The 27,368-nt window shown below is 44.9% G+C and overlaps 2 protein-coding genes and 1 long non-coding RNA gene across 8 annotated transcripts in view; 1 reads left to right on the top strand and 2 right to left on the bottom strand.

Annotated features, from left to right (window-relative positions):
• The window catches only part of LOC135917129 (uncharacterized), a 677,883-nt gene that overhangs the window by 354,315 nt on the left and 296,200 nt on the right, over positions 1–27,368 (top strand). The window lies entirely within an intron of this gene.
• On the bottom strand, positions 832–2,314 carry LOC139048693 (uncharacterized). Its single transcript, XM_070523185.1, has 2 exons — positions 1,501–2,314; positions 832–1,304 (listed from the first exon to the last, which is right to left on the bottom strand). Exons 1-2 carry the CDS (start codon positions 1,994–1,996, stop codon positions 832–834), a joined length of 969 nt encoding a protein of 322 aa, XP_070379286.1. The 5' UTR covers positions 1,997–2,314.
• Positions 6,564–13,842, bottom strand: LOC139048543 (uncharacterized). Its single transcript, XR_011507758.1, has 4 exons — positions 13,412–13,842; positions 12,315–12,419; positions 9,455–9,590; positions 6,564–6,673 (listed from the first exon to the last, which is right to left on the bottom strand). It is a non-coding gene; the product is annotated as an uncharacterized lncRNA (long non-coding RNA).

Here is a 27,368-nt window from a genome sequence, read left to right as displayed (position 1 = left end):
TGCACCAGTTTTCTTCAACACAGCGCTGATCGCAATTAGTGATGTAAGAAGCTGCGAAATTTTCCATTTCAGTGGTAATGGAAGCCAAGTCGGCTTTGCTGTAATCACCTTCGTAGTTTTCTTTACAGGAGCCCGTGTATTGATATGAAAAGTGAGTGAAAGGTGATCACTTACGCCTTTTATGTAAAGAATTGGGGAAACTGTGTCAGGGTTCGTAGTGAGAATCAGATCTAGTATGTTAGATGAGGAGGCAGACACCCGCGTTGGTTTCAGTACAAGCTGGGTGAAGTGGAAATCCAAACAAGTGTTTATAAACTGGGTACTCTGAGAAGACTGGGACGTTGCCGTGTCGTTACGCCAAATGATATCGGGAAAGTTGAAGTCACCAAGAAGAAAAAGGGGAGCGTTAGGGTATCTGACAATTAATTTGTTCAATGCGTCGTGAAGGTCATCGCAAAATGACGTCGAAGCAGTAGGAGGGCGATAGCATGTGCAAAAAATAACATCTCTGTTGTCGAGTACAACGCGCACGCAAACAAGTTCAAGTGGCGTTTCTATGGAAACTGAGCTCGATGTGAGCGTTTCAGTAACCGCAATCAAGACACCTCCACCTGATCGCACACCACGATCGCAGCGATAACATGAATACAGTTTTTCACAATCAAAAATTTCGCTATTTTTTATCCGAGCCGAGAGCCATGTTTCAGTGAGACATACTATGTCAGCAGCGCATGAATCAATCAGCGAGGACACCGCAGCACGTTGATTTAGTAGACTTCGCACGTTAGTGACAAAAACAGATATGGTGTTATTAGATTGCGCATGTGCTAGCTATGTCGAACCATTTGCTTCGATAGCTTGACGCGACCGAACAGAAGAGCGTGCTGCACGTGGCATGCTGACTTCGCATACATTGTCAGTGGTAGAACAGTAAACGTAGCACTTCTTGTTCAAAAATAACTTTTTTAGCCGTATTGAGTATGTCTGTCCTGATGCCTTAGCAAAATCAAGCAGCTTTTTCCTAGACTGGCGCGTTGCTCGGCAGAAATCTTCGCCCACAGATACCCCGGTGGATTTGAAATTAGATTTTAGTGCCAGAATTTTATCCTTTAGTTTTGAGCAAGAAAATTTCATTATAATCGGGCGAGTCTTATTAGCAGTATACGAGCCAAGTCGGTCGGCTCTACATACCATATTCTCGGGGACCTCAAACTTAAGATGATGAGACAAAAATTCACACACCAATTTTTCAGACTGTGCCCATGTTTCTGAGGGAGAGTCAGAAATACCATAAAATATTAAGTATTATTAGTATTAGTATTAGTATTATTATTAAGTATTATTAAGTAAATATTAAATATTAATATTATCCCGGCGGGAGCGATCTTCCAGATCATCGAGACGTGTCAGGAGGGAGGCATTTTCAGTTTTAACGGCGTGAGCTACAACTGCAGGTATGTCAGCTGACGACGGGTTAAGCTAAATATTAAAATATTAAGTTATCCCGGCGGGAGCGATCTTCCAGATCATCGAGACGTGTCAGGAGGGAGGCATTTTCAGTTTTAACGGCGTGAGCTACAACTGCAGGTATGTCAGCTGACGACGGGTTAAGCTCAAGTGATTCAACAAGCGATTCAACTGTCGTTAATCTAGTGGTTAAATCGGAAACTTGATTAGTTAATTGAGCTTGCTTTTCCTTTAATTCGGCGAGACCACTCATTACCTCTGTGTGTCGTGAATCTATTTTTGCTGAAAGGGCAGAAATGGCTGCAAGAAGTTCTTTGTACTGCGCGTCAGTTGCGGGTCCCGGATTAAGTTCAACGTCGCCAGATAGGATGAGTAGCCTTGCAACAAACGCACATTCACACAGTGAGGCAAAAAATACACTTGGGCACGGGAAAAGCAGCAGACAGACGTTACTTGTACGTTTAGAGTAAAGAGACGGAGCTTCACAGACCTGCATGAAGAAGCAAAAAGGGTTTAGCGGTGACTGCATGGTTGCCGCTATCCCGTGCCCACTGAAAGTGGCGGACGAAGGCAGCTGCTTAAGTAGAGCCAGAAGGGAGATGTCGCTCCTGGCGGCTGTGAATCCGTGTGCAAAGGTATGAAGATGGCGCCCTGGATTACTTGCTGGCACCAAAGATCTTGACTTGCGTCAGATAGCAGGACTGGCAATGGTGTCGGTGAGTCATTATAGATGAGCACTGGTGAAACCGCACATGCGCAGGTCGAGGGATACAGCCATACTCCAAGGAGCACGATGAACTGCATGAAGAAGCAAAAAGGGTTTAGCGGCGACTGCATGGTTGCCGCTATCCCGTGCCCACTGGGCACGGGATATATATATATATATATATATATATATATATATATATATATATATATATATATATAAATATATATATATATATATATATATGGGGCCAGTGGCGTAGCCCCCCCCGAACAAAATTTCTGGCTACGCCACTGCTCCTCATCGCGGGGACACCTGCTATAGGTGAAAATCTGAGTACTTCCGAGGCTAGGTGCCGTCTCTCTACGCCAACCAGCGCCAAAACAAGTAGCTGATCTCATTATTAACGAAGAATACCTGTAATAGTTTGTGCTTTGTATGAGGTGTAATTAAACGAAAACTAATTTTATTATTTATTTCTTGCTGCCGCCAGGAAAGGGCGGTGCGTGCTCGACGCGGGAGGCCGTCACGCTCTCGCCGTCCCCGCACAACGCGCACATGCAACGCAACGCGATGTAATCCGACGCCGGCGATCCACGATCGGTCGCGTTCGTCGACGCCGCCCCATACGGTTCGTCCGAACGGTTCGTGGCGGCCGTGGTAGATCACAGGGGCAACCTACTTAACGCCGCGTCAGTGCGGGGCTCGTCCCCGGCACGAGCGGAACAGGTGGCGCTACACTCTCCCTCCGGGATGGGAGCAGACCGCAGGTCTACGCGGATTCCCGGGTGGCGGTCAGAACATTCGGCATGGGTTCGCTCTCGAGGGAGGCGGCCGCCATACTTCGTGGCAGGCGTGTCGCTCTCCACGTGATCACTTGGATTCCGGCCCACATGGGGCCTCGGGTCTCCCGCGTCGTTCCCAACGACAACGAGCTCTCCAATGAACTCACCCACTGCGCCGGTGGGAACGCCGCTCGCTGTCGCGGACGCAGGGTTCCACAAAGACTCGCTGCACACGTTCAACGAGATCACAAAGCACTATCAGCTCAGCAAGAGGGTCTATCCCCCGCCCCACGCCAAGCTCTCCATGCGTCAGTCTTCCAACCTTCACATGCTGCAGACGGGGTCATATCCCAGCCTAGCCCGTGTCAGCGGTGCGCGGACTAGTTCGTGCCCGATGGTCTGGATTGCGGAGATCCCTTCTGCACTTTAGGTCACATGCCCTGGCGCTGCCCATCGTTAAGGAACCACGTTTATCTCACGAAGGAAGAGGAGCGCGAAGCGGCGCTCAAGAGCTTCAACCTCGACGCTCAGCTTCGGACCGTCCAGGGGGCCCACAGCCCGTGGTCAGGCACGGCCTGCCCGTCCCGACGTGGGAGCGGCCCGCGGCGGCTCCTCCCTCGTAAGGGGGATTCGGGGTCACTCCTCAGGACCTGCATAAACTTCATTGCCTGCCTGCCTGCCTGCCTGCCGTTACCCCCGAAAGGAAGCAGTAAACTATAATCTGCATTTTAGCGGGAAGTTCAGACTGGCGTTGACGCTGTCATGCTATTATCTCATGCTATTAGTATGCACATTAGTCAGCGCCTTTTAAGGGCACATGCGCGGTTGGCGCATGGTGGGCCTGGCGTATGATGCCCCACGCAAAACTCTCTATTACTGAGCAAGCGTCGACAGCACGGCTTGTCAGCGCCTTAAAAAGGCGAGACGCGGTGAGATCGCCATTGGTATGCGCAAAACGCACCAAGCCCCTCTCTAGTGCGAGCATCGTGGGCAGTCCTCATCCAGATTGCGGAAGCGGTACGCTATGGTACGCTTATGAGGCCCTTAGCGCCACCTACAGATGCATCCTCGAACAACAAAGTTGTTTCTGAGCACGCGCTTCACGGTGCGCAGCACTTCGCAACTCGATCTCGCATCAATGTAAGTGCCTTGCGCAGCTCCCCCTTCCCTACAATTCGGCCCGATGACAAAGGCAGCTGGGACAAGACTGAAGCTGGCAGGAGGAGGAGGATTAGGAGGAGGATGAAACTTTATTATTAGAGAAATGGTTGCACGGTTTCTTCCTAGGTGATTCCCCCTGACAGGGCTCCACTGGAGATCGCGGTTCGCCGGGCCTGGTTGAGGGTCGCCAGTTGGCTTCCTAGGTCCAGTTCGGAGAGTCTCACCTTCTAAGACCACGTAGTGAGTGTGTGTGCTGCGTCGCCCGAACGGTCGGTGCATTCCTGTGTTATGTGCGCGAGTGTCGCTGTGTGTTACTGCATCAGGGACATGTACGGGACGTAAATCTGTCCGTGGAGATTTCGTGTAGACGAGACAAGTGTGGGCATGTGTTCGTTTGCAGGCAGCGCTAGTCCCTTGCCTGGAGTTTATTGAGAGCTTTGTAGGGGGAGCGTGGGGGAGCGTATGGAAAGTCTTCTTTCCAGACGTTGGTCCTGCGTTATTTGTTGACTTGTGGTTAATAACTCCTGGGTCGCTCGTCGGTCTGTCGGGGGCTGAAGAACGGTGTGGTCTGCCGCTCGGCTAGTGAGACCTCGAGCTGCGCAGTCTGCCTCTTCGTTGGCCGGCAGGCATTCGTGCCCGGCGCACCAGATGGCACGGTGGGTCCATCCTAGTGAGTGGCCCAACACGTACAAATCAAAGGCTTGCAGGAATGGTTCTTTATCAGCGGTCGTGCTACCACAACGCAACCGCTCGTCGTACCGAAAAAAGCTCTCTGCTCATGCATCTTGTTATCGGGCAGAATCATAAGAAACGGGGAGAGCTGCGCATGGCTGTGATCGCGAGTGGTGAAGGTCTGTCCACCTGGAAGCGCATGCTCGGACGTGCATGCTGTGTCGTTCCCGCTTGATCCAACAGGCGGTGCCAAATACCTCGAAAGTGCACTGCTGCCAAGCATTACATAGTTTATTCGTGCCATTCGCGAACATAATCTCACAATAAACCCTTGTCAAAATTATGCCCAATACTGGTGCATACACAGTTCCTGATTAACAAGTGAAATCTGATCAAAAAACGACATCCTTCTAGCGGAGCAGTTTGCTCCAGAGGAACGAGATGGCGCTTCTACGGCACTTAAAGTGGTGCGCCGCACCTTGCTCTCAACGAAGGCATAGCAATACAAACCCATTGCCGCTTCTACCGCGCTACTGTGCGATTAGCTGTCGTAAATGCAACTGGGCGTTTGCGAACGCGCTGTGCTCCATTCGTGGTGCGACCTGTCGAACGGTAGAGGGAAGGTGTGTGCAGTAGTTCACTGGAAAATTAGTGACTCGTATATTGGGGAGTGAAATTATTGTGTGTGGCCGAGTGCCCCGCCCACTGCTGCATAAGGACTACCTGTGTTGCCTGCCCTTCGTGGTTTACCGCTATCCTCGAGGATAAGAAAGTTTCCTTGTCTACCAACGTTGTGTCGCTAACACCCAAAGAAAGGAATTCAACCCCCGAACATCGACAAGCGTGAGTACCACTCGTTACACAGTGACAAAGGCAGTGGCGCCGCTTCCCCCTACTAGAAAATCCTATTTGTTTTCAAACGGGTTTCATCAAATAGGGTTATGGAACGGGACCCCGTTTGATCCTGTTCAGTCCTGACCCGTTTAAATCCCGTTTGTTCCTGTTTAAACCTGACCCGTTTAAATCCTGTTTAAACTTGACCCGTTTAAATCCTGTTTAATCCTGACCCGTTTAAATCCTGTTTAATCCTGACCCGTTTAATCCCGTTTAATCCTGACCCGTTTAATCCCGTCCTATCTAACCCAGACCTGTTTGCCCCTGTTCAGACCTATTTTTTGCTACATTCATACCAGGTCCTTTCAGAATGGATTGATGTTGCTTAATATAATTTACTCTTTACACCTATTTTGTACACTTGTGTATTTGCGATCAGCATTGAAGAAAAGTAGATCTGCATTAGGTTCGCAACAAGAACGCCACTTTCATATGTAGGTTTGCCTGGTACATTGCTTGATACGAAGATGAACACAATTTTCGGCATAAATTGATTAGCACTACCAACACCGATGTGATAAATCATGAACAAGTTTTGTATGACCCACGAGTACGTTCTCTATGTATGACCTACAAGAAAATGCACCCTGAAGAAGACTGTACCTCATTTTCATATTTACTACAAGTATGCAAATGTAATTCTTGCAAGTTTAGTATATGTTTGATTACTTGTACTCGTCTTAATGCAGTGCTTTTTGCTGTAATGGTTTGTTCACAAATCCACAGTATAGCGTAATTTTGGGGTGAAAAATGTCAGGCAAAGTATTGGCATGTACTTGTAAGTGAAAAAGACAAGTATACTTTACGTAGGTATTTCTGTACACCCACTTGAGCTTTCATTAAGCCTGAAGTCCTCCGGCTTAAATAAAAGCATGTCATAAATGTCCCAAGCACTGTTTATTGGACCTTCTAACGGTATTTCGATGCATCCAGTCTGCCGAGAGAAGACCGCTGGAGTGGGTTGCTTGGGTGAGAGCGAGCAGGCCACCTGAAAAAGTAAAGCCAATAATTTATCTTGACTCATGCAACAGGTTAGCACATAGGCAAATTCGCCTATGTTTTCACAGATAAGAAAGGTTCAGCATTCCGGTCATAGAAGATAATGAATAAATCTTATTGAAAAATATGTGGTTTCATGCACTGCCTATGTTTCAAGGGAACATGGATTACTGTGGGAGAATAAGCTGTCATAATTAGCAGGCGATTGAAGCAAGTCTTATAGGAAAAAGATGGACACATCGTTTGATTAACAATAATTACTAGTATTGAAGCAACAGAATACAAACATGAAATACCTTTAAAAACAACACCGACAGCTTGAGATAATAAATTATTCAGAAACTAAACCCTTCTGCCAGCAAAATACCGTAGTGTACTGGCTTTGACATTGCGCTGCTCAGGCAGAGGGCACGGGATTGAATCCCGGCCACAATGGCGGCATTTAGATGGCAGGGAAATGCCAAAACCCCTATGTAAGGTCTATTGGGTACACGTTAAAGGAGACTAGGTATCCTGCCAACTTGAAGTTATAAAAACTGGGGTAAATTTCGAGATAAGCAAACTTACAAAAGTACAAGGCCCTGGCCATGCGAAGACCGTATAAAGCCTTTTAAGGTAGGTGCCAGCAGCCGCTAAATTTGTTGCAAAAGCCAAATATAGCAGAAGCGGTATTTTTCCGTAGATCACTTTTGCAAGGTATTTTACAATTTGACACCCTACATGTTGGGCATCTACGGGCAACAGCAATTCTGGCACAGATCATAGCAAACACTGTTGCACCTAGGTATACATAGACACATAGGTATAGGTACAGTCGCCGACTGATTTTCTGGACATGATTACTTGGTCTGCTTCACGGCACTGCCATTCTCCCCATGGACCATAATGTATAACAACTTCCGAATATTCGGACGCCTTGCAACCTCTCGTCTGATTTTTCAGACACTCCTTTAGCCAACTTGATCGAGAGCACCATGCACCGACTCTGACCGTTGCATGGTTCTACTTGCTGAACGCCATTTTTGTTTTGAACGGAGCCTCCTTGGTGCCCCACGAAGTGGCGCTACTGCGAATCCCTGCTCATCATCATCGTTTCTGCCTGGTTTGTAGCTACAGCAGTTCTGGTCTCAGCTTAGTATGCGATGTCAAGACAATCCAGCAACTGATTTGTTTGTTTCTTCGTGCACGACGCTGCAAGTAGGCCAGGTTTTTTGTTTGTGCAACTGATGTCGGCGTGACGATGTTTGACGAAGCAAGATGGGCCAATTCATTTCACTAATATTTAGAATAGCTACCTGTAAGCACCACCTACCTTTCAACAACATTTGCAAAGCAAAAAACCTCATCCTGAAAATCTGCACATGAAGACATCGGTAGCATCATCAGCGTGGGGCCTCAAGATAATTCGGCAAGCCAAGAAATTACTGACAGCACGAGTGCAATCATGCCAACAGGAAATCAGTGGCTGAATAATGCACCTCCTACCACTTGGTAGACAGTGCATTTTCGCAAGGCCCTAACTACGGCAGATCATTGTTCAGGAGTTCCCGAATGCACAACTCTATGCCATTTTCACGCTGACTCTAGGGAAGCACCTCTGCACAGTTGCAAGAAAAAAAGCTAGATGCCCCAAGAGAAATGAGCCCACTCAAGCCATGGAAGTTATGTTTACCTTGTCTTCCTACAACTACTCTAAACCTAGGACTGCTGTTTTGCACAAGGGAACAAACGTCAACATTGGTGCCTCGCCCAACACAAGTGGTCTGCGCCGTAGAAGGTGCCATCAGTCAGCCCACAGATTAGGCCCACACCAGTGCTGTCAGTGTGCTGTACAAATTGCAGAAGCACAGCCTACAAGCTTGTCTGCCTTAGTGTGATCGCAATAATGAACGAAAACCAACGAATCAAGTTTGTTTCGTGCTGAGAACAGTTGCCTCATGCTAGATTTTCCTACAATTCTTTCTAAGCACAGATAATGCGTGGTTTGTTGTGTAGGCATGTAAATAATGAAAAGGCCTGCATCACTATCTCTGAAAAAAATCATGTAAGAAAGCACGTACCAGTACACAGGTGCAGTGTCTATCACATACCATTTCATGCAGTAGAGGCTACATCGGATAAACCGGCCAATGTATAAATGACTGACAGCGTGACCAAGCAAACTTGATGCGAGGGTCAGTTAGCAGTGGTAGTGCACTACTCTCGGTGCACATGCACCTATGTTTGAAAGCTGCTTGATCGTGACAAAATATAAAGACAAAAGCACTGGAGAGATATCTGAGGCTTTTCTTATATGTATAACGAGGAACCTAGCACTAGCTCCCCATACAGAGAATTAATAGACAGTGAGACTGCTTCTTATCATTGTAAAACAAGTGTCACACTCACCACGTGATGCGTCCTTTTCGTTTCTGTGCGAACAATATGTATTCAGATCTATTCTCCCCCTTTCACCTTTTGCACAATATTACTGTGCGAGCTATAATACTGAACTGTTAGTAGCGCTCTGTCCTGTTGCCTCCTTTCTTTCCTTGTGAACTGTGTGCTAAATACGGCTTTTTTTGGTGAAAGAGTGCTACTTTAACGCATAAACTAGCGCCATGGCACTTTGCAATAAAGGACTGTTATAATTCTCTAAAAATATGTCCATGCAGAACAGTGTCAAAAGAACACCTTAAAGAAAGAACATGAGTGTATCTATCATAAAGACCAATCCTTGCCTTTTTTCCTTAACATAATTTTGAATACTGATATTGAAGTACAAGCTCACCATATTATATCACCTTGTCAATGAAGCAAGGCACAATGGCGCCCAACTGTCGCGGGACCAACTTGGATGTGGAGATCAGCGCAGATCAGCAACATAGCATGGTCTGCTTACACTTCTTCTCCAGGTCCAGCCATACCTATAGCAGTTATAAAACAACTGAGCTTAGAATCACAAGCGAAACAATACAAAAAGTGACACTGAACAAAGCAACTTTCGTTAGGCATAAATAGGATCGAAATGCTGACATTATGCACATAAGTAACTTCACTTTGAGCAACAAAGCATGCAATTTAAGAAAGCTTATATGTATGAGCTATCTATGTGAGAAAGATTAATTGAACGCCCTCTATTTGCTATACCCCTCCCTTTATGCATGGATGTCTCCCTGACTGAGTGAGCTGGGCTGATCCCAGGTATAGTGTAATTAAAGGGTGTCACTTGGTGGGCCAATCCCGATACCATTGCATGACTTGTACAATAATTTTAATGTGTATTGTAATGCTGGCCATCCTGCAGGCACTGCAACATTACAGCACCCATAAGGCTAATGGTATTACCTGATAAGGTTAACTAATAAGTGTCCCCAGAAGCATAACTCGGCATGTATACTCGAAGGCCATTATTATAAGAGAAGCAATAGCAGAGGTGAAGCTTTATCCTGTGCCATATGCAAAATGGCCGAGCACGCCCAGCTTTTGGTTACATTCTCACTTGTGACCACTGCAACAGGCTGACTGACATGCGTAACCAGCAGTTTGTAGGACCACATTTTCATAACCTGCAATTTTTTTTTACATCTGAAGAGATCAGCCTCAAGCTCCATGCTGCGCTGCACTCAAGAAGCATTATAAACTGGCAACATTTAAATGCTATGCTGCATGGTTTGTTGCATGCTTTAGGAATTTAGTTATTTATTATACACATAGCTCATAGGCTCCAGTTGGAGTATTGCATGAGGTGGCAAGAAAACAAATTCTGAACTAACCAGGAGAACGTTCAACAAAGCAAGTCAGACCAAAGAAAGAAAAATAACATACTCTCATAATGGGACTATGTATCTGGCAGCTAGCTTATAAAAAAGGCAATTAGGAATGTTTTACTACTGGTAGCGCTTTAGGGGATGGAATGTAGAATTCCAAGCATCATACACTTTGAAGCCACCTTTCGTGGCTTTTTGTTTTGAAGTCCTATTCTCTGTAATATTATAGAAATGAGTACCCCCTCCCAAATAAAACAAAGAAAAGCATGTAATGCACAGTAATGTAACACAATAATGTAATGCACAACAGTGAATACTTAGAAAAATGTAATTAAGAACATGGAGTCTATGTGGGCACAGATGTTAGAAGTCTACATGAAAGCATAATAATAAAGGTGGGCAGAGCATTTATGCTTTTGTCGGGCAACCGGCAGCAAGACATACAGGTAAAAGGATATGCATGCCTCACAACACAGTCCCTAAAAATATGTCACAATACAGTGAGTAGGTATATCATGCTTATCTACAATAGCCCCTAATTATATTTACCTCAGAGGGGGCTACCTATGTAACTTGATCAAACTGAAGGTGGGCCAAATTCTAAATATACGATTCAAGTAGACAGAAAATGAACGTTATGAATATGGCATCTACAGCAAAAGTGTTGTACAATATCGTTGTACATTATGTCGTACCTGCCAACCTGTGAACATAATATTTTGTAAAAATGCTGCACACACTAAATTCTTTGTTGGGGACATAGCACACATTATTTTAAAGCTTGCTCTCAGCACCCCCATTGTTGCATACACACACACATTATTAATAAAGGGAAAATCGCACATCCACCCACTCGTAGCAATTGCTACAAAAGAAACCCGTACGGATTCCTCCAAAGGAAAGCCTCACAGCTGAAAAAAAGAAACCGTCCAGGTCCGGGACTCAAACCCGGGACCACCGTCTTTCCGGGACAGCCGCTTTGCAATCTAAGATAACCAGGCGGCTAGCAGATGGCCGGGCGAATTTGTCGACAACATGAAGCAAAGGCAAGGGTTTGACGTAATAGTTCTGCGGAAACGCGCAAGGTGTAGAGAGGTAATTAATAAAGGGGAAAAAAATATTACGTCAAACCCTTGCCTTTGCTTCGTGTTGTCAACTAATTCGACTTCGCCCTGCCATGTGCTAGCCACCTGGTTATCTCAGATGGTAGAGTGGCTGCCTCGGAAAGGTGGTAGTCCCGGGTTCAAGTCCCGGACCAGGACGAATTTTTCTTCAACTGTGCGGCTTTCCTTTTGAGGAACACGTATGGGTTTCCTTTGTAGCAAATGCTACGAGCGGGCGGATGTCTGATTTTCCCTTGAATAATTACTTCTCTCCACCTCGTGTGTTTGCGCAGAACTATTACATCACGCACACATTATCAACCATTATTTAACTTGTCGTGCAGCACAAAAAGCAGCAGCGAACTTGAAACCAGTAACTGACAACTTTGTTTTTTTTTTTAGATTACAGAGCTTTCTCAGCGTGCTTGCTGCTGCCGCTTTACGCTGCTTCATGAATTTATCTGACCAAACTTCCCTAAAGCAAGTGCCCCTCTGATGCTCTTGTTAGAGATATTGCATCGCTAATAATAAACCAGTACAAGTACCATTACAATTAATTTTTTACATGCATTTTAACAATGTCATGCCCTTAATCTCTCAACAGCTTTAAAACATCTTAACCAACACAACTTCATTGTCTTTCTAAAGTGACATTGAAAAAATTGTAAAATGAGCCCACATTTGTAAACCCACGAAAAATTCAGGAGAGTTTCCAAACATGGATGATACGAACAAAATCTGTAGCTCGTGTAAGTGACAGCGACTGCTTTGCACGCACCTTGTCACAGCATGCATATCAGGTACTTTGCCGTGCTGTTGAGGCTGCAGAAGTGCCGCAGGTGCATATCTGGAGGTGCCTCTGGTTCACAAAATCTTGCCATCCCTAAACAATAATAAATGCTTAATTTATTGTAATCCCTGCTGAAACTGCAAACTTGTGATATAAAAAGATCACGTCATATTTTGAAAAAAGTCTCATACAACCAGTTACATGAAGCTGCAACTGGTTGTGCAAATATCTGACCGTAACATCACAGGCGGTTAAATAACAAGTAAATCGAACTGTAGCAAACATGAATCTACTATGAAAAGGTTCACACAAACGTACAGCTGTATAACGTGAAATGTGAATTGTACTATCGAAAAATTCCTTAGGACATGAAAAGCGTTCCAAAACCTAATTTGTTTATGCGGCGCAACAAAGCACTGCTCCCAAAGGACGATGCGCTCAAAATTACAACAGACCACCTCTGTTTCTGGAGAGACAATACAGAAAAGAGAAAGATTTTTCGATTAAAAAGAAACATTGCTTTTGTAATTTCGGCTTCTCTGCAAGATCGGAACCCTTTACAAGTACACGAAAACACACAGGACACTAATACACGTCATCTGACGACACTCTATAAACAGAAGAATTTCCATACAAGCTGAAAATCTGGCCATGCGTCGACGAAGAAATCGGGTGCTATCTCGCGCAGCTGTTAGCTGTGAAGACGACACATCGACGTACTACTTCTGGAAATGCCTATACCATTTCTCAATGAAAAATTATGTACACAAACAGTAAGTTTCTTTGCTTGAATTTTTGTGCCCATTTAGATCAAAGAACCACCCGCGCTAGCGTGCTTCATAGGTGAAAGTAAATAAACCACAGATAGAGCTGTTGGTAACATGAATACGTTTTAGGGCAATTTCCATGGAACTTTTTGCTAAATGTGCACTGCGACATGAAGAACAACCATTTGAAAAGCACATTTATAATTCTTGCTGCTTTACTCATTCGGATTCGGTTGTTGTACGGATCTTGCGATACGTACAAGAACGCACACTTCACGAACCATAGACAGGAAGAATGCGCGCAAGCGCCGGACTTACCTTTCTAGGCGTACTCGGAAAACGCTCCTTTTAGCGTCACAGGTGCCGCGGCATCGACTGCACCAACGGTCCTTCCGGCGCACACACTGTTGAATTGCGGATCAACTACAGGACGTAAGAGCACAATTTTCACCAAATTCTTCCGTACAGTGTGATACGATGCGAGAGTGCCAGAGGAGGAGATCCTTTTCGTGAGCCCGGAACAAAGAAAGTGGCGAAGGCTCATACCTTCGACATCGGCGCACCACACGAAGGATACTGCGGGCTACATTACGCGGTCCCAGGGGTTTTGTGATTCTCAATGAATACAAAATGCACCACAATTACTCTCGGCACAGCGTACACACAATTAAACAACTGCATCGGACGGCGTCAATGCAGCGCGCACTCACATGTAGCTAAGGCTGAAGACGGCAAAATAATATCACCTGTAACTTTACCGGCGCTACCTGTGCTGCCATCTGTAGGCCGCCACCGAAAGCGACCGTGCTTTCGGTGATCTCATGGATGGTGACGGCGTTGTATTTCGATGTTATGCGAGTCGTACAGCGTCTTGTACGACGTGTTTCAGCAACGTTGCTTTTAATAGAAAGGACGGCAATGTGCGTATACGCCGTATAGACGTCTCACCCACTTGAATAACACAACAGGAAATTTTCAGTCTGTCGTATTTTGGGACGTTGTGACTGTCGTTCTGTTCTCTGTAGTGTGACGTCTTGTAGTCGAAAATTCTGTAGCTTCTGATCAATATATTTGATTAAAAATTGACAGAGACCTCTTCAAGGATAAGAAAAATTATTAATACAAAAAAAAAGAAAGTAGAAAAACAAAAGCTTTCGCGCAGGATTCGAACTGCGGACCTCACGATTCCGAGACAAGCATCTTACCACCGCACCACGCCAAACACGCCCACACCTCGACTAGGCTAGCAATATAAATCTCTCTCTGGGTTGCTGTTTACATTTACATTTTAAAAGCCAAGATGCGCTTTCACTTCACCGGTCGCGTCAACTGCCGTATCTCTATATGCGCAAAAGTGTTGTTACCATCGACAGGTACATCGTGGAATGCTAGAACATCAATTTTGCTGTAACGATATCCATATTTAATAAGAAATTCAGAAATAGACAACGGTGACCGGGGACACTGAAGGTTTTTACTGCTAATTTCGACAGTTGTCTCTTGCTCTTTACACTTTTGAGCTCGCATATAATTCGTGCGTTCAATGCAAAATAGCTACATAAACACTCGTGGGTGAGTCTTGATCCGGACAGTATACTGGCTTCTCACGGCAGCGCTGTACCAGATTAATGAGACCCGAGCGAGAAAGCTTTTCACGCAACTTTGTGAAACAATCCAAAACTTCTTTTCCGCTTCGCATAAGCTTGTGCAATATTTCTGGGAAATTAACTAATGTGTCAGTGTAACCGCACATGTAAGTCCACAGAACTGTGTGCCCCATCTTACCAAATAAAACAAAGCGGATACGCAGCCATTCCCGCAGATGGTATGATTTTGATCAGCGGCCGATTTTGAGGAGGCCGGTAGCGCGTTGCTGGTGCCGCGTCGTCACGGCACAATTATAACAATTGGCCACGTCGACTTTAATACCGGTGTCGGTGCTATCAGTATTGCCGGCTTCAGAGAAGCACGATTGAATACCGCGCAAGAGAAAAGTGCAGTGTACACCACCGATGCGAAGCTGACATTTTAAAGGGCCGCAACGGAAAGTGCTTCTGTTGCGACTTCAGAACTCTTGGCCGTCGCGACCGAATGTTTCCGTTGCGACGTCAGAATTGCTGTCGTAACGCCAGAAATGTCTGTCGCAGCTACAGAAACGTTAGGAACTTCTGTCGTACAACAGAAATTTCTGTATTTGCAGCAGGAATTCCTGTTGTCTTTTTCAACTGGGCAGGACCGGGAATCGGTTTGAAATTCGCAGCTATCATATCGCAGTTTGGTCTGTGAATGTTCCGAGGTGTTCACGCAATTTCTGTAGAGCTTGATAATGGCCCAATTTAGCACTAGGGGTTAAATTGTCAGGATGTCGAACAATAAAAAAGCTCCTCCCCAGTTATATTCCAGCATTAAACTGGTATGCATGATGCCATCCAGTATAGTTGCCACAAAGCTCCAGATTAAACCAGCTTTTGTGACAAACAGGCGACCCTATATGGTGCCACTGCGTCCAGTATAAGCCAGTTTAGTTGCAAACAGGGCTCCTGTTAAGACCCATTTCTGCGTGAACTGGTCATGCCTATACCTGCTTGCATGCCAAACGGGACCCCGTTCAGACCTGTTCGTGTGTGAACTGGTCCCGTTTATACCTCTTTGAATGCCAAACGGGACCCCATTCAGACCTGTTCGTGTGTAAACTGGTCCAGTTTATACCTGTTTGAATGCCGAACGGGACCCCGTTCAGACCTGTTCGTGTGTAAACTGGTCCAGTTTATACCTGTTTGCATGCCAAACGGGACCCCGTTCAAACCTGTTCATGTGTAAACTGGTCCTGTTTATACCTGTTTGTTGCTAAACAGGTCCCTGTTAGAACCAGTTTAAACCTGTATAACCCAGTTTGAATTTAAATAGGATTTTCCAATAGGGGCCTGGCATCGTAAATTTGTCGCACGTGATAACAACCACCCAAACTCGCACGCAACCTTACGTCCACTTTACCACCAATGTATCAAGAATAACTAAATGGGCGCACACTTTCTTTTTGTATCCTCAAGACCGAAGTATTACAGAGGGGAATGGGTAAAAAACACATACGTCAGTGAATAACAAAGCAGCAAAAGGTGGTTAGTTATTACAGAAAAATTTATTAGGTAAATGTATCCGGAAGTGATGTATGATAAGGCCGAATTAAACTATGAGTTGACCGTATTTGCGACAACTGCGTATCACTTGAATAAATGCACCGAAACATGCGTGACGGTGACTACGCCGACGACGCACGAATGTACGAAGGTGAACGCTTCGTAACTGTTACACAGTTACGACGCACGCGGCGTGTCTTACTGTATACGACAGCACGCCGTTGGAAGGTTGGAACATGAATCTTTATTGCTTCCGTCTCGGAGCGTATATATATGAAACAGAGAGGGGGAAAGGGAGAACAAGGGAAGGATATCAAACGATAAACGCACATGCCATCAGCGCTTGCAAGGCAGTCTGATTGCAGCTGACGTCACTTTACATCAGTAATGGTCCCCACGGCAATCGAGTAATTAACGACAATACGTCTTTGCTGCAAGCGCAGCAAGAACAAGTCGATCGCAACACACCTTCTAGCGACCAGGCAGCAAATAAACAATCGGATAGTAACCACACTGAGGAACGTTGCCGAGTCAGGAACTCGGCAAGCCGCTTATTCAAAGTATGAGCCAAATGACGAACGAAACGCAATACACGTAGATTCAAATTCAATTCATAAGCGACAAATCTGCACTGCTTAGAATGCATTTCTGACCACGCTTCTAGTACAAGCACCGTATATAATTCTGCTCACGCCACTATGCGTAATGATCTCCGAAAGAGCCTAAACGTCCTCTGAAGCTGCGGCCTAGTTCCGTGTCGTCCACCTAGTCACCGTCAACGATACCTGCCCAAAGAAATGTTTTTTGAGCCACAGCGGCGTCGCACACATCCATTGTAAAGACGGAGCCAACAAAGACAGCCGAGGTAGGCAATGGACGCGTCACCATGGGATGAAACTTGGAAGCGCCCACGGTATTACCGTGAGATGAGTTTATATGTGAAACACAATCTGTTTAAAAAATAATTGGCTCGGTACGCTCTTGTATAGAAAATCCATAATGTTGAAGATTCGCGTGTGCCAGGGCCTTAGAAACACATTCGCACCTGTAGACAGCTGTGACGTGGGCTCTACGTCAGCAGGCTGAGAATGTCAAGCGATGAAGGTCTCACCTCCTGCGCGCAACTCGGACTTCGCGCCTCTGCTCACCCTTTCAGCCGTTCTCTCTTTTTAAGCGATATATAGTATTTATGGTCTTTTATGCTCAACTGTATGTCACCAAGAGCAACATTTTTTGCTATATAAATAAACCTTTCTAACCTTTCTGTGCCTGCTTTTCTGGTCATTAGGGGGGAACGAAACGGCAAGGTGTCGCCATCTTGCGGATTTGAGTGGTGACGATTGCGTGACTCGCGTACAGGGACCGATTTCCGTTCGAGGCTAGCAGAGAACACATCCCTGTTGAAGAAAAGCCATACCTCTACCTTAGCATTCGGCTAGGACGCGTCCCATGGAAGGCCGACACAGCGAAAACTTGTGAATATATTCTGTGTCAGCCAAAGCCATGCATAAATCAAAGTTTTTGCATCTTCACTTACTTTTACACTTACGCAAAGCAAAATAACCTTGCCCGTATTTTCGTTTATTTTTGAAGGCTGTGGCTTTGTGACTTCTCAGGGATCCGACTCTCCTTTCGATTCATCTACATCCTACGCCATGCCTTCGCTATGTTACAAGCTTCTCTCTCTCTCTCTTTCTCTCTCTCTCTTTTCCTTTCTTTTTCTTTTGGAGACTACCTACAGCGAGCTTTCGTACGCGTTGTGGTTGCGAGGCCCGCTGAATCAGCTCAAGCGAGTGGGTCCCATGGGTTTTGCAAAACCGAGCAGGTCGTGTTCGAACTGCAAGAGGCAGATATTTTTTTACACTGAGCACATTTGGTTCACCCCGACCACCAACAGTTTGTCATGCGCAAAGTTTGCGTGCAGACGAGAGACGCGCAAGCTACTTGCTTTAGGCGGTCACTGCATGCGTAGCGGGTGCTTTAAAAGCTCAGAAAGTCGGGGATAGCGCACTGCGGAACGTGGTATAGAAGTAACCCCCCCGTTTCGCCATCCTCATCGACTGGAAATGTGACGAAAAAAGGCTTAGCGACGCGTCCCCGCGCAGTGTACCGAACGTGGTCCGAATTTGTGCTCGCTGGATTTGAGCTTCATTTATCTTCTTTGGCATTCAGAAATCGCTGACAGAGTCTGCTGATCCATTCCTTTTTTTTTTTGGCTACGCCTTTGTTTTAGTTTCTTTGTGTAAGAATGGAGGCAAGTAGCCACCGCTGCGTAAGTTAATACGCAGCGTCATGGAACCAAAAATAATGAGAAAATAAATGGTATGCTTTAAAAAGAGAGAGAGAGAGAGAGAACGAAAGGCAGGGAGGTTAACCAGACGGAGTCCAGTTTGCTACCCTACACGTGGGGAGGGGAATGGGGAGTGAAAGAGAGAGAGAGAAACGTTTGGTGTAGGATGTCTATAGTCGTGCCCTCAAGTCTGTTGCCTTCAGGTAGTGAAAAAGCGCTCGAACTGCTTTCTGGGCTAATGAACGTCTAGTCCTACGTCACGCAGTGTACATTCACAATTTGTCACAAAGTCCCGTGCCTTTTAAGTGTCGCAGCAGCGCTTTCGTAGGGGATCGCGCTGATGTTCGCGGGGGCTAATTTCCAAGGGTGTTGTTTTCAGTTATTGGGCGCTTTTACAGCTGTCCTAGGGTGGCTTAGAGGTCTGTTCTTTGCGAGTTGAAATGAGGGCACTCACAGAGAAGGAGCGCTATTGCACCCATTTCTTAAGCGATACCCTTACACATACCATGTGAAAGGAAAGCAACTCGCCCACGAAAAACAGACAATCTGGGCTCCGGCTCAAACCACTTGGGAAATGTACAAAAGCAATTTCAGCACATTAAGCCGCTACGGTGTTTTCTTTTTATTACTTAGCTCCTACTTCGCTTTTCTTTCTTGCACGAGTCGCATTGGTTCATCTTGTTAAATCTCATTACTGAGGGCGTTTATATAACCTGAATATTATTTAGTGTCTTTAAATGATTCTTGAAAAAATGATTATTCGTGTGATTTCTTCAGAGAATTGCGCTTGCGTCCCGTACATTTCCGTGCGTCCTTAAAAAGGGGACTCGTTAACACTTCTTCCGCATCTCTTTGTTACTATGCACATTATGCGAAAAATGAGTTGCAAATGCCCAATCATATAGGCACCACAACCATGCCTGTTTTCACGCACGAAAGGCAACTTACCTGGGATATTCGAATACTTATGTAAATTATTTAGAGAACGTTACTATTTCGATTTCGCTTTTGAACTCTGTCAATCATATGGGTTGCTGTTTTGTGCATGAACGACATAGAGCACACGGTGCTATGTTGTCTTTTGCTTTGGAGATGTTCTTGCGAAAATATGGGACGGGAGAGCAACGCGTGGTCGTCAAGCACTGCTCTTGTCGAGCCAAGCAGCGTATAATTTTTTTATTGCGATAGGAATCATATGGCCACTCCAGGCGCATTCTTGCCGTCGCCGTTGCTGTGATGTTCCGTATGAATTCCGAGGGAGAAAGCACCGTCTCCGCGCGCCGATTGCTGTATGTGCGAGTGAAAAGCCTGCGAGGGGAGCAGACGATCGGGGCGGCTCAATCTACCACGCGCAAGCGAGGAAAGCGGGAGGAAGCACGCCGTCTTCCGTCGCGCTCGATCCAGCGGCGGGAGGGGAAGGAGGGGGAGGGGCGGCGTTTTACTCAGGCAGCAACTGCGTATTACGCGGCCGCGCGCACCGTATCTTGAACGCGATTTGCTCTGTGGGCAGAGTTTAGGCAGTCTGGATGCACCGATGGATCATACCTTTGTGCGTGCTACGTTTTCGCCGCTCAATTTGCGTTGAAGTGATAGGCAGCACGAAGGTCACTTCGCGGGCTGCTGCTGCCGCGCTTCTTCACGCCGGCGTTGGGACAGGGAGTGTCCTCGGTCATCGAGTGTGATGTGTTCATGTTTGCATTTGAGCGCTTACACCATGTTTGTTAAGTCAGTTAGTAAGCGAATGTTTACAAGTTTATACAGTGTATAAAACTACTATCCTTACTTCGTATACGTGTCTACTGATTTGCTATCGCAATCGATGATTCGCCTTTCGGGCGATACTGTGACTTTTATTCTCCATCTCAGTGACAAAACTAAGTTTCTCATTTGGCGTGGCAGGCCTATCACGACTCGCTTTTCAGAAGATGGTCTTAGTTATTAAATTTGTGCCACAACGATACATTGCTATCATGATGAAAATTTTGCGGACGTGATGTTTCATGATCGGATGTGGTACTCTCGCTGTGCTCTTTGTTGCGATTTTTCCTTTCTTTCCTTTCTTTCTATTTTATCAGGCTTTGGTGCAGTAGTAGGTTTCACCGTTTTCGTAAATGCATTTATTGAAAGAAAAGATGAAAGAAAAACATATCGGTGACTCCTTTCGGCGGTAATTATCGCTTTTCTTTTGAAGTACTCTCTTGTAATTTTGAAAAAAAATTAACATCCAAATATTTTTACCTGTAGTGCAGAATTAAAAAAAAATTCCAATGGATATTCTGAACGACACTCTTCACATTCATCTATAGCGTTCAATGAACGCTGCTCCGCCCGCAACACAATATGGAGTTATTCAGAAATTTCTTTTTTTTTAATGGAACTCTGTCGCCTCCCTTGCTTTGAGAATGTGTAGTCTTCCACAAGCAAGGAATAGGAGAAAAGAGCGCGGCTATTCTGAAAGTGACCGAAAGCGTTTTCGAAACTACCGTTCTGGCTCCCAAAAGGCACCAGTATACGCTTTCGCTTCAACTGCGCTTGCTGGATATCAACCGCCCCTGTAGGAAATGCACCGTAATAAATATATTTATTTTTTTCTTTTCCGGTACATCGCCGCGATGAGATGGGTTTCCGTCGACACAGTCAGCGTGGTCGCTTTTTCACTGCATGCTTCCAGGCCCGAGCCTATATTGCCTACGTTAGACACGCAATAGGCTACAGTGGAAAGAAAGATGAAGCGTTGATATCACGATTGTTTGTGGATTGCTGTGGTCTGAAGCGAATGCAGGTTTAGCGAGGAAACAATCTTTCCTCGCATCCCGGTATCTACGATCAAAGAGCCGTGCTTCGAAGTTTGTAGGCTGCCGAATTCACGCAACATCAAACTCCTATTTTAATTTTTCTCCCGTTTTTTACGAGGCGAATGAAAGCAGAGACATGAAAAGCAGCTTGCCGTGCCATCGATGTCGTAGGAGCAGGTAGTCTGCCTCAAATTTCCTGGAAAATATATTACTGTGATAAGGGTGCTACATTTTCTTTTCTCACTGAAAGGCGACTAATTCTCATGAGATTTCCAAGCGATGTGAGGCGGAATTCCTTGAGATAAAATATTGTATTTTGGAAAGCGAGAATTTTACGGTGCTTTTTGCGGCCTTCAAGTGGCCAAGCTCTATTGTACTGACTAAAGTGTGAGGTTTAAGTGTCACCTTCTGGAGTGATAATGAGAGCTGAATCTAAATATCCTTAATTCTAGTGTCACATAACAATGCATGAGTCATGCCCTGAAAAACAAAAGAAGATGCCAATTTCTGTTCTCATTCTAGTGGGTTTCGGATCGCTGGATATGTTTAGTACGTTCCGCTTAAAGCTTATGACGTCGAAAGAGAGGTCCCTGACTGAAGTCAAGTCACATTATACAGCACATAACTAAAGCGAACACCAGCACGTGCTAGAAAGCAGCATATTGCACGAAAAATTAACAAAGTTTAAATGCGCAAGGAGCCCCCGCCCTCCCTGCCGCTTCCCTCCGGTGTTCTGTTGTTTAGCGATATGAAACGGCTTGTTGGCTTCAACAGTAACATAATATTTATTTCAGTGGGCCGGAGTAGAAATACCTGGCTGGCAACAAGCTCTTACGCGATACCAAAGTTATCCAAAAATACTAAAACCGAAATTTTTTTATTTTATTTTCAGTGACCTTTAGCATTGTTTGTTTCGTCTAAGCACTGGTTGACTGACGACTTAGTAGTTCCTTAGGACCTTGATAAAGTGTGTTGAATGATTGACTGCCTGACTTGTCAGGCTCGGGTTGAAATAGCTACATGCGGGTACATTTAGTCCAGAATATTCAACCATGCAAAGTCTCACGTAGCCCTGTGATTCTTTAGGACGCAGAACCCAATCAGTATATTCGTCCTTTGGTTGACATCATCTAGACTGGATAGATTTGTGTTGTTAATTCGTCAATCAGCTATCTAGCTTAATGCTACATTTGAGCATCAGTGTGTATTAAAACAAAGAATGGAGCTCTATACGACGTACATGCTTCCTGATAATGATGATGGTGGTGGGATGATGATGACAATGACGACGATGACCATAATAATAATAATAATAATAATAATAATAATAATAATAATAATAATAATAATAATAATAATAATAATAATAATAATAATAATACCAAAAATAATAATAATAATAATAATAATAATAATAATAATAATAATAATAATAATAATATAATCAGTCTATATTTATGTCCACTGTAGGATGAAGGCATCTACCAATTATCTCCAATAACCCCTGTCTTGCGCTCACTGATTCGAATTTGCGCCTGCAAATTTCCTAATTTCATCAACCCACCCGCCGTGGTTGCTCAGTGGCTATGGTGTTGGGCTGCTGAGCACGAGGTCGCGGGATCGAATCCCGGCCACGGCGGCCGCATTTCGATGGGGGCGAAATGCGAAAACACCCGTGTGCTTAGATTTAGGTGCACGTTAAAGAACCCCAGGTGGTCAAAATTTCCGGAGTCCTCCACTACGGCGTGCCTCATAATCAGAAAGTGGTTTTGGCACGTAAAACCCCAAATATTATATTATTAATTTCATCAACCCAGCTAATTTCTTGCCATTCTCGACTGCCCTTTCCTTTCCTTGGCAGCCATTCTGTTACTCTAATGCTCCACCGGTTATGTGACCTACGCATTATATGGCCTGCCCAGCTCTAATTTATCCCTTAATGTCATCTCGATTATAGGTGATCCGCGTTTACTCTATAATCCCCACCGCTCTCTTCCTGCCTCTTAACATTACGGCAAACATTTTTTGTTTCATTGCTTTTTGCGCGCTCCTGAACTTGTTCTCAAGCTTCTCTTTTAATCTCCAAGTTTCTGACCTTGAAGTTGCAACTTGTAGAATGCAATAATGTTGACACGTTTCTTTTCGACGACAGTGATAAGCTGCCAGCCAGGATTTGGTAATGCCTGCTGTGTGCATGGAAGCATAAAATTACGATTTGATTATGTGGCAGGCTGGAATAGGGAACTGGAATATGTTTGATCACCTGAGGTTCTTTAATATTAGCCCAAAGCGGGGTACACAAGCGTTTTCACATTTCGCTCCCATCAGATATGGCATCAGAACGAAGCCCACAACTCATGCGCATGCGTTCGCACCAGCCCTTGGTTGTGACAAACTCAACCGTGAACGTTTCATTGCCTTCATGTGGGTGCGCGCTGAGAACTTCGCTCTTTCTTCTCGTCTATTAGTTCTCTTTCGTGATGTAGGGTGCAGTCAACCTGGCTCAGCCTGTTTAACCTTCCTGCGTTCTTCTTATGAGCTCGCTCTGTATTTTCTGTCTCACTCGTAGTGTGTTACGCGAGAAAAATGGTCCACGAACGAAAAAAGAAATACGTTTTTCTCTTATGTTCTATCCTTATTTCTTTCTTCGGCACAAGAGATAACCTTGATTGGACGACATCACACACGTCTTTGATAACAAGTATCCTCATCATCATCACCATCATCATCATCATCATCATCATATTCATATTCATATCCACTGCAGGACGAATGCCTCTCCCTCTGATCTCCAATTACCCCTGTCACATATTGTCCATATCTTAGGTATGAGGTGGAATCGAAGGATCAGGTCTTTCGAATTATCTTTCACTTTAAAAAAGCGTGTTGAGCGCTCGTATCTTCATCTGCCTTAGAAGGTAAGGCCACTAATGTTTATGAAATTGAAGTAAACTGTGAATTAATGAAAGGGTGTGTGCCTTAGAGAACAATTTAGGTCGTTTCATGCCTAGGATAATTGCCAGCTTGTGGGCAACCTTAGAAGAATGCAATTCTGTTCTACCTAGCGTATAATTATAACCCCTTAGTGTACTCGGGAATTCGTAATTTAGTTGTGCTTACCACTGTTTTTTTTTTACTATGTCTTCTCCAACGCGCATGGTTTTTGCAAAACGCTAAACTGTGGATCACCGCCATGCTGTGGACATCAAATAGGCTGCTGTTGATGATGATGATGATGATGATGATGATGATGATGATGATGATGATGGCACTAGCTAGCCCATCAATAACAGACCTGCGCTTTTGCCACCAATAGCTATGTCTAAAGATTTATGTACAGCCACACAACAATGCCATCGAAGAACCTAAATAGAAGTTCGGCCTGTTTAGTGTGTTCAGAAATATTTCGTTATCTTGAAGCCACGTTGTGACATACCACTTCGTTTTGTCTTTTGAATTTCTGCAATCCAGCAGAAGGTCATGTGTGTGATAATCTCGCATGATAACAGTAATAGCTGCCCCATTGATTCCAAAAATTGCTCGCGTATCTGGATTCATGTGCTCGGTTACAAACCTTAGGTGGCCCAAATTATTGCAGTCATCACAACACTTGGTTTCACTTTACGTCCAGCCAGCCAGCAAGTGTCTCTATCAATCGGTCATTCGGTCAGACGGTCAGTCAATTAGTTCGTTAAATAGTCCTAGCTGTGTGTTTCTCAATCTAGGTATTTCTGTGATCGGCGAAAGCAGAATCTATAAATACTATATAGAGGACTCTTACCTTAGTTTAAGTGGTCTTCCCTCGCGTCCGAGAGAAGGGCGAATTTCATGCGAGAAAAGGATTACGAAAGAAATATGCGTATCCCTTAACAAATCTATTTGCATTACGAAAGCGAAATCGCAATTGTGTCGCTCGCGCAGCCGTAGTGCGACATTGAAACGCCGTGACAGAAGCAAGCAGAACTGTGCGCGTTTCCTGCCCCGACGCTGTCTGTCGAACATACCAGCGCACGGCTCTAGCGTGTTGACTGACTTCCCCTGCCGTGCTGCTGCTCCCGGTTACAGCTTTTCCTTTCATCGGCCATACCGTGCCGAATACGCGTCGGTTCTCCCTTTTCATTTCACGTCAGCTTCGCGAAACGCAACCTGCGTACTTCACGTCGGCCTTCGGGCGTCACGGGTAAGCGGGCGGATCGGGCTCGTCTCCTGTCACGAAAAGTAAACGAATCCCCGCGTCCCAACAGACAACGGTGACAGGCCCTCGTACCACGCATTCGTTCTGGCTGCTGGAGATTCGCCGTATTGATTGCACGCTAAAACGCAGCGAACGCTTTCCAACAACTTGCCTTGTTTTCTTTCTTTTTTTCCTTCCGCGTGGCTTTTTTATCACCAGAGCATTCGTAAATGCGTAACAGAGCGTGCCAATAGTGGGACGCGCAAGTTTGGCCGAGTGGCTCCGCTTCAAGTTCAGAGTGACACATCTTAGAAACCAAAGAAACAAATGTGCGCACGTAATGTTTCGATATTGCGAATAAACAGACGCTAGCTTAGCAGGCATGAGGAAACTTAGCTGACGAAAAATGTTGCCGACATTGAATAAAAGTGCTCGCTACGCAATTGTGTCGCCAGCGTTTCGCTGGGCTACGGTGCACGTGGATTTAAAAAGAAATTCGGGTTGACAAGTGCTATATTGCTGCGTCATGCTGACGAGGACGCCGAAATTTCTAGGCGACTAGACAATGATTCATGCAGTTTTATTTTTATCCTATACGTATTCATTTATACTACAGTGACCCACGTGATGGCCAATGTGAGAGTGGACAGTGACTTCCACCAGAAATTGTTGGCAGGCATGTGATTCCTTCGTGCTCGAAAAAAAAAATGAGCCAATAAGTATGCTTTCCTTTAACCGTAAAATTGAGCACTTGGCGCAGCAGTACCTTTTTAAACAGTTCAATCGATATAACCTAGCGTTTTTGAAAACAAAGCTTCTGATTCCACGTGCTATTTTGCTGTTCATTATACAGTATGGTAATTCTCTCTTCCAAGAAATCGTCTTGGTGTACTAATTCGGCACAAATGTGACACTAAGAAACATTATTTTCATATATTGATACTGTCAGCCCAACTTTGGGCTATTACTCGAGTGGTAGGTGACAATACAATCAACAATATATATACATGATAAAGAAAATAAAAGTACATTTTGGGGAATGCACTGATAGTAATATATTTGGATTAGTATCCTCGCATCACTATTTGTGGTAGAACTTCCTTTCCATTCGCGTGTTTATTTCTCTTAAGAGAAACATTAGCACACGCGTACTTCATACCAGCAGGCTTTCTTTTTTTAGATGCATCTTATATTCGGTTGTCTGCAAAGGTTGGGCACTGCCCACATTGTTCGAAACAGGAGCCTTTGACATGGTACAGTCCAGTCCCGTACATTCGATGCAGTCTCCATTCAGGCTTCTAGACATTTTCTCTGGATTATTATTATTATTATTATAGTAACCATGGGAACATACACAAACACCAAGTAAATCCAAGAATCACCAAGAATCATTGCCATAATTTTATTAAGTGTACATTTTATGCACTTTACGCCAACTGTTTTAGGCCTCTTTACAGCCAGGTGACATTAAATTCACAGAACCCATCAGACCACAACATATTAATTGACACTAGTATGACACTCTTTGGCCAGACCTGGCCCTTGCGCCATTAAACCTCAAACATCATCATCAAGAAAATAGAATGATCAAAGTTTCCACAGTTGTGATTGTGTGCTGCTTAGGAACCTTCAGAAACTTAATTTTGGTATAACTACGCGAAATCCTGCGAATCGAGGAAAGAGGCTAGCATGGTGAACGTCCATAAGAAAATTTGAATGCCGGCCTGCAGCAGCGATACTCATTTTCTTTGAATGATCAATGGTTGACTTGAATTGAAAATATTGTTAGCTTTTTTAGTTAAGAACACTGACATGTGCAAAGAAATACGCAATTCAATCGATCTGAGTTTCCCACGCTGGACATTCGGAGCGAGTGACT

The sequence above is a fragment of the Dermacentor albipictus genome, chromosome 8 (assembly GCF_038994185.2).
Source record: "Dermacentor albipictus isolate Rhodes 1998 colony chromosome 8, USDA_Dalb.pri_finalv2, whole genome shotgun sequence".
Lineage (NCBI taxonomy): Eukaryota > Metazoa > Arthropoda > Arachnida > Ixodida > Ixodidae > Dermacentor > Dermacentor albipictus.
This window is presented reverse-complemented; position numbering and strand designations above follow the sequence as displayed.

Bases quoted from the DNA above. Each gene is read 5' to 3' on its own strand.
- LOC139048693 (XM_070523185.1), bottom strand. From the start codon at position 1,996: ATGCAGTCACCGCTAAACCCTTTTTGCTTCTTCATGCAGGTCTGTGAA. The intron at 1,305-1,500 runs ACTTAATATTTT...AATACTAATAAT, and splicing joins AGATCGCTCCCGCCGGGATA to ACTTAATATTTTATGGTATT.